General features: G+C 42.5%; 1 protein-coding gene across 1 annotated transcript in view; it reads left to right on the top strand.

The window, feature by feature from the left end:
• hmga2 (high mobility group AT-hook 2) overlaps positions 1–17,168 on the top strand; it is a 54,106-nt gene extending 36,938 nt beyond the window's left edge. Inside the window, exons 4-5 of the mRNA XM_034863222.1 lie at positions 13,954–13,986; positions 16,600–17,168. Of these exons, the coding sequence (XP_034719113.1) occupies positions 13,954–13,986; positions 16,600–16,647 (81 nt within the window). The 3' untranslated portion in view covers positions 16,648–17,168. The remainder of the gene's footprint in view (positions 1–13,953; positions 13,987–16,599) is intronic.
• The last annotated feature ends 582 nt before the right edge of the window (positions 17,169–17,750 follow it).

Here is a 17,750-nt window from a genome sequence, read left to right as displayed (position 1 = left end):
GAACGAGAAGCGCTGGGGTGTCCTTTTTAAATGTCTCACCACTCGTGCCATCCAAATTGAACTCCTCAACTCCATGGACGCAGATGCTTTCCTGCTCGCCCTACGCAGATTCATTGCCAGAAGAGGTCAACCAAAGGAAATATTATCAGACTGTGGCACAAACTTCCGTTGAGCAAATCGGGAACTTCAGGTAGCCTTTGAGGCTCTGGAGCCATAACTACAATCCCAGTTGGCAGAATGCCAAATCCTCTTCAAGTTCAATCCACCGGGAGCCCCACACTTCGGCGGTGTGTGGGAAAGGGAGGTCCGTTCAATAAAGAATGCCTTGCAGGTGGCGGTCGGCAGCCAGGCTGTCTCTGAAGATGTACTCTACACAGTCTTCGTTAAGTAGAAGGCATTCTGAACTCTAAACCGCTAGGCTATGTCTCAGCAGATGTCGGCGATCCCAATCCCATCACTCCAAACATCCTCCTCATGGGGCGGCGTGATGCATCTTTACCTCAAGCTGTTTACGCCCCACCTGTCATGGGGCGGCGGAGGTGGCGCTACAGTCAGAACCTTGTGGATCAGTGCTGGATCCATTTCACAAGGAAATACCTGCCCACTCTCCAAACTCGACAGAAGTGGCAGACATCTTCAGGAAACCTGAACGTAGACTCTATTGTCCTGATAGTGGATCCACAGTTCCCCAGAGCTCAGTGGCCCATCGGTCGAGTCACAAAGACTGTGAAGAGTCAAGATGGATGTGTCAGATCAGCAGAGGTCCTTGTCAAGGGTAAAGATTACACAAGACCAGTTGCACGCCTGATCCAGCTCCCCGCTCTCAATGATGACACCCAGGACACCCGATTGATTGCACATTTGCTACTCAAATGCGTTAGTTACGGCTATGTTCATTACGTACGTTACGTTACGTAGTTACGTAAGTTACGTCAGAAATCGCCGCTACACTTTGTGTTATTTTCTTACGGCAGTCGCATGTATTGAAGTTAGAGACGATGTAAGTTGGTACTTATATCTAGCTATTGTCACAGCAGATTTAGCTATCCCTAAGTTGTTTCTGTCTTAAACGTTATGCTAATGTTAACCGTTTTTACCTTGTAATGTGAAGCAGTTAGCTTATTTGTGTGTACAACAATGTACAGCTTGTGACTGCCTGTCTACGCTCCACCAATTAAAAAGTTGAACTCCATCTGGTGACTCATGCTCTCTGATAGGAGCCCTGAAGTGGCTAATACTCGTTATCCAGCATTCACAGGGTTAAAACCCAACAGCTTTCCTTCAGGCTCTCTAAAATCTAGAAAAGATGCACCTGTCAGGGAGATGAACAGCATGATTTACCAAGAAATCAATTTGATTGAGAGATCTTTTTCAGCCTTATGTCCCATAGGGTATGAAAAGTAAGTAATGTTAAGTGGTAAATAGGGATCCACCGATCCAACTTTTTCAGTCCTGATACCAATATCAAAGCCCCCCTAATAAACTAAAAAGAAATTGGTCAAACAACAACTTGTTCACACATACAAATAATTACCAAACAGTGTAAACTCATGTGACAAAGTCATGCCTTTTGGATTTCCCCTGCGGCTTTCCAAGCATTTGTGAATGATGTACTCAGACATATGATGAATGTATTTGTGTTTGTGTCCCTTGTCGACATTCTGATTTGTCGTTGTCAAATCAGAATGTAAAACGTTGTAAATGTGGGCAATAATTCTAAACAATCCGTGTTGATTGATTTTGGGCTTCTTTAAGCTATAAGAGTGATTGCTCTTTTCTGGAAAAATATACAATTGCCCATTGTAAAGTTGTGTCTGTAGGAGATGGCAACATACCTTGCACTGGAAAGACTTACATATGTTAGAGGGAAAAGAAAACAGTTTGTTAAAGTGTGGAAACCTTTTTTGGAATTTTGGGAGGATGAGAATGTTGGACAGTTATCAGTTATCGTTTTTATTTACTTTGTCAATTATTTAATCTGTTTTTCATCTTTTGATTGTTTTGTACTCATAAATTATTTTATTGCTGTGGTCATTGGTATTTGTATTTTTTTCTATATGTGAAAAACAAAAACCTAATCAAGTAATGTTAAAAGAAATGGCTGACTTCCTGTTGGGTTTATGGGATGACTCTAGACACTTTTTTGTGTGTCTGGATGCAATACATATGCCTACCAAATTCCAAGCCTCTACGTGACAGTGAAAGCAGGAGGCTTGAAAACTGTTTAAGGGTGTTATTGACCCGATTTGCCATGGCAAAGGCCAAGATCCATCAGATCACAGAGTCTGACATGCGTATACATGCAAATAAATAAATGCTAATGAATAACCACCAAACACTTCTCAGATGATTTTATGCAGTGTTTTCTCCTTTTCTGTATATATATATATAGCAGCAGCTGGACAAGGAAGTAGGTTGCTCTAGTATCCTTTTTTGACTATTTTAAGACAAGGGAGAACATTTGTCTTTGTTTTGATTTCATTATAAGTAAAGTTGGGATTTGCTGTTAGGTTCACAACTTACTTTAAAAAAAGACAGATAAACAGAGTAAGATTCGCGCTCCCCAGCAGTCGCACTGAACCGGAGGCTGGAGTCTTGTGTAAGGTGCCGGGGAGAGGAATTAAGAGAAGTGGTGCAGAGATAATTAAACAAAACTTATTTTCATACGTTTACGCTGTCTAAAACTCTGCTACCGCTCTGTAAAAGCAGACGAGTGAACATTCAGGACAATTGGGAAATTAATTGAACCGCTCTGCTCTGCTGCTGTTGAAGATGAGTAAGTTTTATACAGTCTATGGTGACAACTCACAGTAAGAGAAAATGTATGTTGTTTTCCAAAGTGTGAGGCATACATAGGCGGCGACTTGTGATGACTTCCCCATTGTCATTTTTCCCAGTGAAGTCTACCCTGATCAAACCCACCTGGCGCCCTGGGTCGTGAAGTTGAGTAGATCGAGGAGTGTTACCCCATCGACACAACGTCGAGCTGGCTATAAATTGATTGAGCCATTGGTGGGAAAGGGTGTTAGAGCCTCCACAGCTCTGATTGGTTGCTTTCCTATTGCCAGTAGGAGCACTAGGAGGAGGCAGAGGGACCAAAGGTTTTTACACAGATGATCTGATTGATGCAGTACTGTCAGAATATAGTGACTGTTTGAGAATATGTGACAAAAAGTTGTTTTTATGAACGGCACCAACTTTACCAGCTTTAATGAAGATTTGAGGTTGTTGTTACACATGTAACTTTGTCTATATTGTTTACGTAGAGCTGCATTTCATCAGAGTTGCACTGTGTCTCATCCCAGGCAATTAAGGTTGAAAGTGGTTGCAGTAGCTTCAGCATCAGCTGATAACGCAAACAACAAGAATGGACCACTAACAGACACTTTAAGCCCACACACTGCTCTCACTTAAGATATTTAAAGGTTCTTCCACCGAAATGCTTTTGCTAGCAGTGCTTCAGTCCTACGTGTTTATCTACACATGATACGTTCAGGCATAGTACTGAGTGTAGGCCACCCGCGTTTTGGCAGCACTCTGAGCCCAACACACAATCAAATGGGAAAAAACACACTGCAAAATAGGGGGGGAAATAAAAAGAGATAGGACAAGCCCCACCTACCCCCACTTTGCAGTAAACCAAGGGCTGGTGTATCAGGTGGTACAGAGAGATGGCGAGGTGCAGGAACACCTCCTCGTACCACAGCCCCACCGAACCACCGTGCTCCACCTAGCACACACCCACCCGCTAGAAGCCCACCTAGGAGCGGAGAAGACAAAGGAAAGGATTTTACGACGCTTCTTTTGGCCGGGAGTGCACAAGGAGATAGAGAACTACTGTCGTAGCTATCCTGAGTGCCAGAAGGTAGTACCCAAGCCGACATACAGAAACCCGCTCGTTCCCTTGCCGATTTTCGAGACCCCGTTCGAGAGGATCGGGTTGGACATCGTTGGACCCTTACCGAAGAGCGCCAAGGGACATCAGTACATACTGATCATCCTGGACTATGCAACCCAATATCCTGAGGCCATCCCGCTGAGGAAGGCTACTTCCAAACAGATTGCCAAGGAGCTATTTATGCTGTCAATGAGTCTAGGGCTCCCGAAGGAGATATTGACGGAACAATGGACTCCATTCATGTCCAAGGTGATGAAAGAACTCTGTAATCTACTGAAGATCAAGCAGCTGAGAACGTCGGTCTACCACCCCCAGACCGACGGGCTCGTCGAACGTTTTAACAAAATCCTAAAAACCATGCTGCGGAAGGCGATCAAGGCAGACGGGCGCAACTGGGATCAGCTGCTACCGTACCTCCTGTTTGCGGTGAGAGAGGTACCCATCAACGGCAGATGGCCCTGGAGTTGGTTGATCGCAACCGAGAGGTCTTTTCCGCCCTACCGGGGCACACGGAGGTGGTACAACGCGAGATCCGCACCCTGCCGGGAAAAAAGGTGAACCAGCGCCCTTACAGAGTGCCGGAGTCTCGCAAAGCGGTTATACAAGAGGAGGTAAGGAAGATGCTGAAACTAGGGGTGATCGAAGAGTCCAACAGTGCCTGGGCAAGCCCCATCGTACTGGTTCCCAAGCCGGACGGCTCGGCGCGGTTTTGCAATGACTTTCGGAAAGTAAATGAAGTATCTGAGTTTGATGCATATCCCATGCCTAGGGTGGATGAATCAATAGATTCAATGGGACATGCACGCTTCCTAACCACCCTTGACCTCACCAAAGGATACTGGCAGGTGCCCCTGACCCCGGCGTCAAAGGAGAAGACGGCCTTCGCCACGCCAGGGGGGCTTTACCAGTACACCCGGCTCCCGTTTGGTTTCCCCGGAGCGCCGGCTACGTTCCAGCGACTGATGGATCGAGTCCTCGCTCCCCACAAAAGGTACGCAGCAGCATATTTGGAGTACAGGCGGTTGTGGATTCACTCAGGGAAGCAGGGCTCACGGCGAACCCAGAGAAATGCAGGCTGGCCTTCAGTGAGACAAACTACCTGGGGTACACCATCGAGCGGGGGTTGGTCAAGCCTCAGGAAGCCAAGTTGAGGGCCATACAGGACTGGCCCCGGCCCATCACCAAGAAGCAGGTGAGGTCGTTTTTGGGCTTAGCCGTCTATTATAGACGGTTTATAACGGACTTTGCTACCATTGCTGCGGCCTTCATCGACCTGAAGCAAGTGCTGTGTTCCGGTCCAATCCTGGTGGCGCCGGACTTCGAAAAAGACTTCATTGTCCAGGCGGACGCTTCGGAGGTGGGTCTGGGGGCTGTTCTCGCCCAGGTGCATAACGGTGAGGAACACCCCGTTCTTTATCTAAGCAGAAAGCTGCTGCCAAGGGAGAAGAACTATTCCTCTGTGGAGAAGGAGTGCCTCGCGGTAACCTGGGCCTTGGACACCCTGCGGTTCTACCTCCTGGGACGACGGTTTACGGTGGTGTCCAGGAACTGGGAGACTAACAGTAGGGTTACCAGATGGTTCTTGAGCCTACAGGCTTTTAACTTTTCTGTGGTACACTGGGCAGGCCGGCCCCACGGAAATGCTGGATGCCCTTTCCCGGCGCGACGCCTTCTTAACCTCCTTCACCCGACGTAGACGTCGGTCTTGAGGGGGGGGATGTGTGACGTCATGAGAGGCTGCGTCCTGGAGGGCCGCTATGTACCCAGGAGATGGTTGCAGTCACGGGCCGTTTTGGCACCATCTGCTGGTGAAATCGGGAACGCCACCTCTCGAGCACATGGAATCCCAGCACACCTGAGCTCAATGAGGGCCTGATGAGCTGAAGGGCAGCATATAGCCAACAGAGGAGATGGAGTGGAGAGTGTCGAAGAGCTACAGAGGAGCAGAGCGGTGTGTTCCATGGGAAGGATTAAAAGACCGGAATACGGACAAATAGACAAACCACGGGTGGCGACGCTGCCTAAAAAGTAAGGAGAAAGACTTATTGCCAGAAGGAGACCGACCGGAGGGGGCTCGGCTATATGAGTTAGGATTTGAAGAGACACTGTTTAAGTTTGGACTATTGCAAGAGCAACCTTTTCTTTAATTAACTATTCGATCTATGAGTGCTATTTTTGTATTAATTCCCCTGAACTTTATTAAAACCTTTGTTGCACTCAAACTATGTGTCCTTGCGTTGCTGAACTGTCCCGCCGAGAGCCGTGTAGCCTCTCATGATGTCACAGTGCACAAAGAGTTGACTAAAAAGAAAAGATTTGGAGAAGATCACTGCTTGACTAGCATAGGTAGCAAGATGGCGGACGACGAAAACTTCTGCTACAGTGAGTTGTTTACTTCAGCCAAACTTTTTATTTTTGGTCAGCCTGACAAAACCGGAATATAACAAAGCCATACGAGGGAAAGATTTTAATGGTAAACCACAAACCCCCCCTTTACAACAACAACATCATTAAACTGCAAAGTATTTTGTTTACCTTTCCGTGAGTGTGTGCAGCGTGCTTGTCTTGTAGCTTGTCTTCTTCTTCACATAACACGGGAATCGGTCCGCTCAGAGCAGAGCCCACCCCATGCTGGTGTGGGGTTGTAACGGTTCGGTTTGCAAACTGAATAAAGAAGTGAATTTTCGTAGTTTTGAAAATTGTTCTATTGATAGATTCTTGTTTTGGTATTCACTAATACAGTTAAAAAAACCAAAGTCAAGCACAAAAGTACTGTTTTCAGCTAAATTTATATCAGCCTTAAAATAAATGCTATGCTGTTTATCTTACTTACATTTTCTAAGTCAAATCATTTTTTAGTGAATTTATATCAAGTAACAGCAAACCATTCTACTTCTAACTCAGAACAACCAAAAATAACCAAATGGGAACGTTGTGTGAATGTTACAGTTGGTTGGTTCTCTTAACGTTCAGGGAACGTTAAAACCAGGAGGGAACGTTCCCTAAACCTGTATTGGTTTGGTTCGAACTAACCTTTAAAGAACCAAAAACTAACGTTCCCTAAACGTTCTGTGTTAGTGGGAAGCGCATAGTCATACAAGAGAAAACGCAGATTGGACAGATGTTTTTTTACAGAACAAAACATCTTTTAATTTCTCTAAGGTGGTACAAAACATAACGTGATTTTAAACAACACACTTTATGAACAGTACATTACGGAAGCAAAACATCTGACTGTTGTGTATGCTGTTGTAGGGACAGGTGAAGTTTTCTGGCAATGTGGTTGAGCACCCACCTACCCAACAACAAAGGATGGGAGGGTTTCTTAGAAGCCTGGCGGTGTTCATAGGGTGTGCATCCTCTTCTCTGTGTGCACTGGTTTCCAAATTCTTTCTTCACTGCTGCTTGCATTCCTCATGCAGGTCCTATCCGGTGTTGACATGGACTCCATTACTGTGTTGGAGTATACTGCCAGAGCTGGCACAGAAAACACCAGCTGTTTGAACTGATCACTGGAGGGTGTTGGGGGTTAGGGACATGGTACTCTTTTTTTTTTTTTTTGGGACCAGCAGCTGGCCGGGCTTATGAGCACCAGGGACTCTACATTTTCTTTTTACATTCTCAGATCTAATGGAGGGTTCAGCTGTTCAGCTCTGGCCAGAGCTACTTCCTGTGCAGTTGTGAGCTTGTGAATATCCTTCGCTCCACAGTGTTTGAGCAGTTTAAAGGCCCTGACACACCAAGGCAACTGCCGTGACATCACCCTAGTTTCTACGGCGTGTGCACACCATCGCCACGAGTCGGCCTTTGGCTGCCATTTATTGGCCAATTCAACTTTGTTGGTTGGCATCGACCGTCTGCTGAACAGCCTATCCATCTGATTGGCAGCTTAAAAACCGTAGTGAGAAAAGCAGACAAACTGTGAGAGCAAAGCAACCATCTTAAAGTCTTAAAGCAACCATGGGCTTAATGGCCAATGATTGAAGTGCAACGTTTGACAATCCTGGGACCCAGAAAAACAAAGTTTAATAACCAAATATCCTATATCGTGAATTTTAATACAAAGACCGTAATAGACCTCCCTCTCTGCACTGCTAAACAATAAGCCCCCTAGCAAGCAAGCTAGCTTAAGAGCCTGCCGGCTATCTTCTACATTAGTCAAATGTAACATCTTAATGTTTCTTTCAGACACTTGTGTCACATAGTAGGAAAGCCATTGCTATCGTTACAATTTAGTTTGGCTTCTTTTTATGAAACCAGTGTATGATTAATCAACATTTTACAATGCAAGTTCTTTAATTGAGTTTTTATTTTTGCTGATCCGGTCCCACAGGTATTCTTTAAATAACAGATGTCTTATTCAGACATGCAGCAAGGCATTATGTATGACACAGTACCACAATCAGGCAATATTTAAAAAAAAGAATTTACTCTACATAGGTCTATTTTTAATATTTTACACACATTTACTTATTTGAACGGAAATTGACTGAAATGAAGACCAACAGCTAACTTAAATTAAAAACTGTACACATCAGAGTAAACCCAGAACACAGCGGGAGAAGAGTGAAAAAAGGACAGAGATGACAAACAAGCAGGCTGGGGTTCTGAAGTCTCTACAGTCAATTGACTTTTTGGCCTTCGCTGTAGTTCAAGTAGTGCTGCCTTTCTGCAAGAAAGAAACTTCCATCATTTTGTGACAAATTTGATTGCCTTTAACTGTTTCATTCTATCTACATCCATGGTTGCACACAATAAAGGCACAGTTATATATTAAACAGTTTACGTTATCCACAGAAAAAAAAAGCTATTTTGCCTTCATGTGCTAGTCAGAAGATCCTACTTCCCACTTGTGAGGTTGGAATTATAAATCTTTTAATTTGAAAATTATGAGTTGAGGGAGTGTTTATGTGCAACTTTCAAGCAAAATCTTGCATTTACCATAATTCTGGTAGCACCTGAAGGCAGCATAAAATGCAACTTCAGAAAATAGTAATCGACGGCAACTGACTGTGCGTCAGGCCCTTAAGGCAAACATGAAACCTTACCCAGGTTGTAGAGAGAAAAAAATAAAAGAGAGAAAAATGAAAGAGTTTTGTGATTTTTGTAAGAATGTATAAGACATCCACACAGTCAATATATGATTTCAAAGTGTGAGAGGCAGCTGCATACTCTATATTTGTTTTCCAGCATTACTCTCTTGTAGCCAAAATTCCCCGCTGATGTGCTGCGCTTCTGTTTGTCTCTTTGCCTGCAATCATTAAACTGTTAAATGACTGTTACCGACCAGGCTCAGTTCCATGTGACTCCAACACTCTTGAGCAGCAATGGAACTGTGTCCATGGCATAGAGTGGTATACGTGCTGTACCACAAAGAAGTCTGCAGAACAGCAGATAGCAATAGAGCCACAGCTCAACAGGTCACAGTAGGGAGGCAGCAGAGCAGGTCACACAGGGAAGCAGCTGTTTCAGAGCGGGCTCTGAATACAGCATAACACGATTAAACAGAGCACAAGGAATTCCCAAGATCCCTAGCAGAAACCACGGAGCCGATTTACCACATGAGCAGTTTAACGATCTGGCGCTGAAGAGGTGAACAGCCCGGGTAGATATACTAGAGGTGAGAAGTGGAATGAGCTGCAACTATGTAGAAACTGTGCAGGACTGAATGGCCACGCCCCTTAAACTAGATCCTAAAAGCCACGCCTCTAGCCACTGCAGGTGAAGACAAAACGCAACAGACAGAAACACAGGGGACAAGGGAAGAGAACAAACACACAGAACAGGGACAAAACAGCCGTCCCACAATCGTGAGGTGGTTTCCAACAGGTTGCAATTGTTTTCTTGGCAGTAAGTCCATCAAAGACAGCATGTTTCTAAGTCCCAGAGAGATGAAAGGCTGACAGACCATTCCAAATCAATTTCAAAGACATTTTGGATACAATACTGTTCCAGAACCGATTAACTGCAGAGTACTCCCAGATCATGTGAAGCTATGTATCTTGTGCTTTTATTGGGCAAAGATTGCATAATGAGCTTAATTATGTCCATGTGGTGCATTTTCACAGGGGAGAGATATGTCCTATGAATGAAATTGTAGTGATTCTGCTGATGGTCTGCGTGATATCATAGTCATGATAGCATATCATTTATACTATATAGGATCGCTACTCAGGCCTGGGCAATCGCGTGCCCAGATCCTCTCAATAGGAAGGGCTGAGCGGCCAGATATCACTAAGAACTGATTAAGCCTATATACCATCCCACAGTTTTTAGGCTGCACAGTAAAACTTCCGAATAGGATGGATGGGCAAAGGCCTCTGCCATGGGACGCATACGCCTTGAGTGCTGATCTTAATTGAAGGTAAAAGAAAAAAGAGGAATGTGGTAGATTGAATGCGTCCTGTAAATCAGAAAAAGTAAATAAGCTAACATTGCTAAATAATTCTTTTAGACAATGAAGTCCTCTCTGCTCCCACTGTGGAGCTGTTATCGGCCTCCCTCTAATCAGGAGTGCTGTGTCAGTGTCTTTATGTGTTTCAGCCAATCTCCAAGTCTTGATAAGGTTTGAGACAATGGGGCCAAAGCGTAGCTAGCACTGTTTGTTAGAAAGATTGGCAAATAGAATATCATGCAGTGACCAAGGTTCTGTTATAGCACTTTGGCACATTTTGGCGTCTGCACTATAAGGTATTGGGTTTTTTGGAATACTTTGTCCCAGATGCACTTTAGTAGGTTTTACTGTCAGACTGTAACATTGAGATCTCTTCATCCTTTGCCTTTATGGTCACTATAACTACATTCAGTTGTGCACCTGTTGTTACACATCCATTTTTCCATGTCTTTCAAGATGTTCAGAGCAGCAGTATAGCTATGTTTAATAATCTAGATAAGCAGGGGAAGACCTTAATGCCCAAATATTTAATCTGCTAAACAATTGGGATGTTAGCAGGGATGATTGAACTACGGGCAGAGTCATTTGGTATTTTAAAGCCTGATAAGCTTCCATATTCCTGGCACAATAATAGTAGGTGAGGGAGAGACTGAAAGGGGTTCTCTAAAAAAAAAAAAACATTGTCCACAAATAATGAGAGATGATGGTTTGCACTACGAATGCATATTGGTGACACCATAAATGATTGGCAAATGGCTTGAGCCAGAGGCTCCAGAGAAATTACAAATAATGCAGGACTCAAGAAGCAATCTTGGCTCTAGATCTAGAAACTGTAAATAAAGAGGAGGGGTGCGGCCGCTTAAGACTCAAGCTGAGAGATTTGAGTTTGGTTGGCGTTCACAAATTTTGCCAAATAAAATAAAAAACAACGGGCTAGGAGCTTTGCTCATAAAGATTTTTATGTCAGTGTTAAGCAGGCACAAAGGCCGATAGCTAGAACACTCTGTAGGATCCTTAACCTTTTTCAGAAGTAAGGAAATCAAGGCTGTGCTATCATCCCTTGAGAATTCAGCCTTCTCAATAGAGAAGTTAATCATGTCAAGAAGGATCTGATTTGAATAATTCTTCAAGAGAAATTAATCTGTCCAAGCTAGCTGATTTCTCTGCTGTAAAACTCAGGCAAGTCAAGCAGATTCAACCAGCTGTCACAGTGGGATATATCCAAGGTAAACTCAGAATTATACAGATTGGAATAAAATGTTTGAAAGGATTTATTTATTTTGACAAGGTCAGTTCTAATAATTATTCTAATAATTCTCTCTGAAGATTTGATAGCGGTAATGTCTGCAAAGTTTGTAACAGTTAGTCTAATCTGGTGAACTCAGCTTCTAGGTGTTGCACTTTTAGTGGTGTAGCTTTGCGCGCATTAGAGCAGAATATAGATCTCCAGTGTTGCCGGATGAATCAGGAAAAAATTCATCCTGAATCCAGGATGATAGAAGGTTTGCCGCCGCTTGACCACGTACTTGCTGTAATCTGGGAATAAGCAAATTATCCCGCCCTGAATAATGAGCGGAGATTTCGGCGCAGCTTGTAGGATTGCCTGCCTGGTTTGTGTAGCAAATCACGTTGAAAATCAACGTGCGATTAGTAGTGCTGTTCTTCTTTGGACTATCACTGTAGGCTCGACGGGCACTCATAATCTTGATTCGAACTTCTGCTAAATTTGGGAGCCATTTAGGCAGTAACCTTGAGAGATACTGGATAGTATTAGCACCTTCTAGCTCTTCTTTCCGCCCATGGATGCAGATCTTTCATCTTTGGTTTCTGTCCACCATATCTGCCAGCCTCGCTCCATCTCTCGAAAAGCGCGGCCACAGCTGCCAAGAACACTTGCGTTGCTTTCCATTGTTACCCCCCAGTCTAGGGGTGCCTAGCATGCACCATGAACAAAAAAAGCCCCATCTTCCCTGTCTCCCAAGTATCCACAAAACTAGTTGTTTTAATCTCACAAATGTATTTATTTGACATCAAGTAAAACTCTTAATTAAACATAGATATACTGTATGTAACTTAACTAAGGCTTCAGGGTGGCCTACCACTAACATAACTAAATAAACAAACTGTCTAGAAAGTAAGATATTAACCTAAAGAACCAAAATATGGCCAAAGGAATGACAAAACAAAAATTAACACACCTGGAGGTTCACCCTTACTATTGAAACAAAAAGTACCCAATCTAACACAACTGCTGAACAATGACAAAGTGTGGCGGTTGGGATATGAGGAGGATGAGGAATGCCTGCTGCCCGCCGACGGACGCCATCTTGCCTCTTTAAATATCCGGTAGATCCCCAGCTGCAGCCAATCATGGGTTGGGCGTGTCTGCTTCCACCAGTTATCTCCCAGATATAGCACACGGCTATTTGAATGTGAAAACAAGATTAAACACAGGAAACATGCACACACACAACAAAACACAAACAAATATGACAGCAGTCGTAACACCACCCAAAATATTTAGGTTGTTCACATCCGATCTGATAAAGCCATGGACAGCATGGACATCAGCCAGCTCATTATTGATCCCAACCTGTTGAATCAACCTATTGAAAGAAATCTACAGATGGAGGGTAGTAGGCCTAAAACAAACACCAAACAAGTTCCTTCCCGAGGCTATTTTGCAGAGTCATTTTGTTTGGGGCTAAGTGAAGCAAAGATGATTCTGATTGGTTTAAAGAATTGCCAATATACCAGAGCAGATTTTTTTCCACCCCAGAATGCTGTGTGGACTCGCCACTCCACAGCGCTGTGGAAGGTCTGGCATCGTGACTCTCCTCATCTAATAGTAACTGTGTTTTTTTCAATATTAGCGCAGTGTTATTTCCTGTGAAATTAACAAAAATCTGAAACAGCTTTTTTTCAGGTTAGTGTGAAGATTTTTGTTATATATTATATATATATATATATATATATTATACACCTGAAGAATTTATGTGCAAATAAACAAATTATTAGTAAAACTATGTCCCTCTCCTTGGTGCAGTCAATTATTCTAAATAAATACTTGTAACTAGAAAACATGCACATTGTGACATAGTTTCCTTTGCTGTTGCCTGCTCTTTTGAAAAACCTAGTGTATACTAAAATACTAAAATACTAAAAAATATACTATACTTTTGTAGAAATCTGTTGAGTATTAAACAATTGCCCAAGTGGGATGGCATTAAGATAAGTTGGTAAGGATGTCAGTGAAAGGAAGTTTAGAAGTATTTAAAGACAAGAAAAAATGATTTTCCCTTTGTTCCTTGAGCCCCTGCCCCACAAAATGTATGTGCAAGTCCCTGCAGGTAGCGTTTTGTGATGGGGGTTGGCCTGTGCAGAGGGAATTCATCGTAACTGTGTTGCTGTGAGATTTTAGGTGATCATTAAACCCACTCAACTCTTAAATGACCAATCACTGCTGATGTAGTTACTGTGGATTGTTTTAGACCAATACAAGACACACTCATTACTTGTTAATTCTGTTTCCAGTTGAATCCGACTTAAATTTCTACCAAGCCACCACGTGACTTTTTGTTAAAAGACAGCTAACAACTGTTTCTTGTAAATAAAAGAAGTGGAGGACAAACACTAACCTATTCCTTCTGCTCTCTTGCAGCCACAGCAAGTCGTCCAGAAAAAGCTTGCTCAGGTAAGATCAAAAAGATTGTGCTAAAACACAAACACGCATTACACTCTAAGGAAAAATTACTTAAAACAACCAGGATTTAATCCTCATTACACTACATTATGCATTAAAATATATGCAATAATGAGTAGATGCACCTTTTTTTGCGCCAATTCGTTTAATGCATGATTAATGTACATGCGTTCTGCGATTTGGGCTGATTTACACTCGAGGCAGGTCTCCAGTTTGGGAAATCAGGAAGAAATATAGCAATAATTTTGTTGATGGCTAGCAGGTACAATCCTTCTTGAGGAGAAATGGATAAAGAAAATGGCAAGTTCAGTTTCAAAGCCTCTCCAGATAGTTCTCTCAACAAGATTGATGTTATTGGCATTTACTGTCAATGTAAATTAAGTTACCACCAGAGTGTGTTGTTGCATTTGACTGACCAAGGTACAATGTGTCTTTTGCCATAAGACATGTTGGATAGAATTAGCAAACATTTTGTCTCACCTTGCCAGAACTATCTCCACAGCGCTGCAGAGGAAAGTCTGGCTAGTCCACACAATGTTAATGTAAATGGACTGTATATATAGATCTTTTCTAGTCTTAACAAAGCGCTTTCTCATAGTACAGGAACCATTCACACACACATTCATACACTGTGGCCAAGGCTGTCACCATGTGCCACCTGCTCATCAAATAAACATTCACACACTTTTACGGTCTATTTGGGGCAACTTAGGGTTCAGTGTCTCGCCCAATGACACTTTGATATTGGACTGCAGGGACAGGGATCAAACAACCAACCTTCCAATTGGCAGGCAACCGCTCTATTCTACTCAATGAGCCACAGCCGCCACTGCACAACATTCCTGCATATGAGAAATGAGGGACGTATGGTGGAACTTTCAGTGGCACGGGATCTAGCCCGTAAATGAAACGTTGTTGATATAGACTAGCTAAATTTTAGTATTATTTTACATTGCTTGCTCAACGTTTGTACATCAGAGTTTGTAATAAAGACTGCAGAGGCAGAATAAAATAAAATAAAACTTCAGAATTTGAAGTAGAGAATCTAATCCTAACCCTGGGCCTGAGCGCCGACAGTGGCTAGGCCCTATTGAAACGGAAGGAATTATCAAAGATCCAAGCTCGAGGGGCGGGAGAACTGCAGCAGCACAGCAGGGCTGTGGAACCCAATTGTTTTTGCAAGGATTATTTTTTTCCTGTATTCTTCTCAGCCTGAAACTCTGAAGTGTGTGAGAACTAATAAATGGAGTAGAAGCTGGATGACCACAGCCTGGGAAAGGAAGAGGATTGTAAATTGCGTCAGTTAGCCTCCCTGAATAAAATTAAGCCATGTGGAAAAGAAATCCATTGTGTCTGAGGAGGGAGGGGGACGTGTTTTTTTCTGATGCTCCTTATAACTTGAGATCTTGCCTCATAACAATTATACTTTTTTCATAGTATCAAAGTTATTCCACGTAATTAGTGTCTTTACATTGTGAACCAAGCCTGCTATCAGCCAAAGTAGCATAATTCTTCCTGATGTTTTGTTACACACTGTACATACAGTACATACATACAGTGTACACATACATGCAATAGCTTTTCATTATACCCCATCTAGCTATAAAACCTATGCACATAGTCAACATAGATATGACAAAAACCCTTAATCCAGAAGAAAAGTTAAAGCTTACCACCTTTTCTGTTTGCATAACAAAAGCAGCACATCAGCAGTATAACAGCAGCAGCTTTAGTCCTCTATTGGTGTCTAACTGGCACTTCACTATATGGAACGGAAAAAATTAGACAGGAAATGTTAACGATTGTTCAAGCAACATCAACACATATCAAACGCTAGTAAAGCAAAAGCTGATATAGCCAATTATGCTTATGTCTCACACTGTTCATGTACTGTGTATACCACAGTACACATTGTGAGAGTTTGAGATTTGTCTAGTAATCTAAAATAACAATAGAACATGTCAAACTACGACATGTAGTGGGGATTAAATAAAGGGGATACAAATCTGAGGAAAGTGCAGAGGGCAAATTGATGTCTCGTCATGCATATGAACATTTCCTTTCAGAGATTAACCATTCACTTTGTGACCGTGTGGAATTTAGCTGCTCCATTAACCCTACGAACAAGTGACAGAACACCTCTGCTTGTGGTCATTCACATCTTTGAATGAGACTGTGAGACACTATGGTATGAAATAAGATAGTATAGTTCTTTATTTATCTGCAGGGACATTGTTGTACACCAGTTGTAGAGTCAGGAGGTGACAGGAGTAGAAATTGTATCTATTCAATTCAATTCAATTTTATTTATAGTATCAATTCATAACAAGAGTTATCTCAAGACACTATACAGATAGACCACACTCCAGAATTTACAAGAACCCAACAGTTCTAGTAGTCTCCTCCAGAGCAAGCAACAGTGCGACAGTGGCGAGAGTAGTACCTTGGTATCTGAATTCCAAGGTATAGAGGGTGAACAGAACGGGTGACAGGACTGTCCCCTCTTGGGCCCCTGCATTGCTCACCACAGTGTCAGACACTTAGAGACACAATACCGTATATAATATATAATGTGTGTGTATTTACTTTTATTTTTATTTACAGGAAGAGGAAGAAGAAGAAGAGGCTGGAGAGTCCCCAGAGGAGGACTAAGCTTCCACACCATGAAATCGCTACCTCATTCAGCTGTCTTTCAAAGGGAAAAGACTGCCTTGACCACTTATTTTTGACTTTTTCCACATGCTGTTACTTGGTTTAATTTCAGTTAGAGAAGTTTCATCTTTTTTTCTGTCACTGAACATGCAGATGTTCAGCATATGTCTATTTCTTTAACTTCCTTTGATACATTTTTACGTAAACCATACTGAATGCAGCAAAAATAATCTTTTAGTTTGCTGCTTATTGGCTGAACAGATACAAACAAACAACAGTTCAGCTCTAGAAATTCTACTTTCAAAACAAACACATCAGACTTGGCATCAACCCTGTACAACACAATTGTCCTTAATAAGAATCAGAAACAAACAGAAACAGACACAATCAGTAAGTTCATGTTTGGGTTTTTAGAGCATCGTCATCTCCACATCAGTGAGAGCATTGGGTGCATCGGCCAGAGGACTACAATATTGTACTGAGGTACAAATCAAATGCACTCACACCGCCACTGCATCTCTCTCTCAATATATCAGTGTTGGCTCTAAAACAAACAAATCCACCCCTTACCCAAACTGGTGTTTGGCCACCAAACACAAAGAGACAGAGATCTCTCCTCAGGGCGGTTGTCTATCCATTAAGTTGGATTCAAGCCATTTAGAAATAAAACCTACTGATATTTAACTTTGGACTGAGAGCACTTCTCTCTCTTGCAATATGGAAGAAAGATACAGCATCCAATGCAAAGATTTATCAAGAGGTGAACCTGCAGTACAATCCTTGACTTTTTGTGAAATAAGTCAAAGTTTTCATTGGCAGTGCAAATGTAGTTGATGGCCAATACCCAGCCATGCCCTTAATCAATTGAGGATTAGTTGCTTACAATAAAGCTAGAGTGCGTTGTTTATGTCTCCCCCATTTGGAATTCTAAGTAATGACGACAAAGCTATCGGACATTACATCAAAATGTCAGAGCACAGCAAAGCATTTCAATGGATGGCTGTTAAATCTAATTGACAAGTAGTAATCTTTACAACTGAAATTAATCAATTTCAAATATTTTCCGTTTGGCTGTTGAAAAACCGACAGCTTTACGATTTAAA

This window comes from Etheostoma cragini, chromosome 23 (genome assembly GCF_013103735.1).
Source record: "Etheostoma cragini isolate CJK2018 chromosome 23, CSU_Ecrag_1.0, whole genome shotgun sequence".
Lineage (NCBI taxonomy): Eukaryota > Metazoa > Chordata > Actinopteri > Perciformes > Percidae > Etheostoma > Etheostoma cragini.
This window is presented reverse-complemented; position numbering and strand designations above follow the sequence as displayed.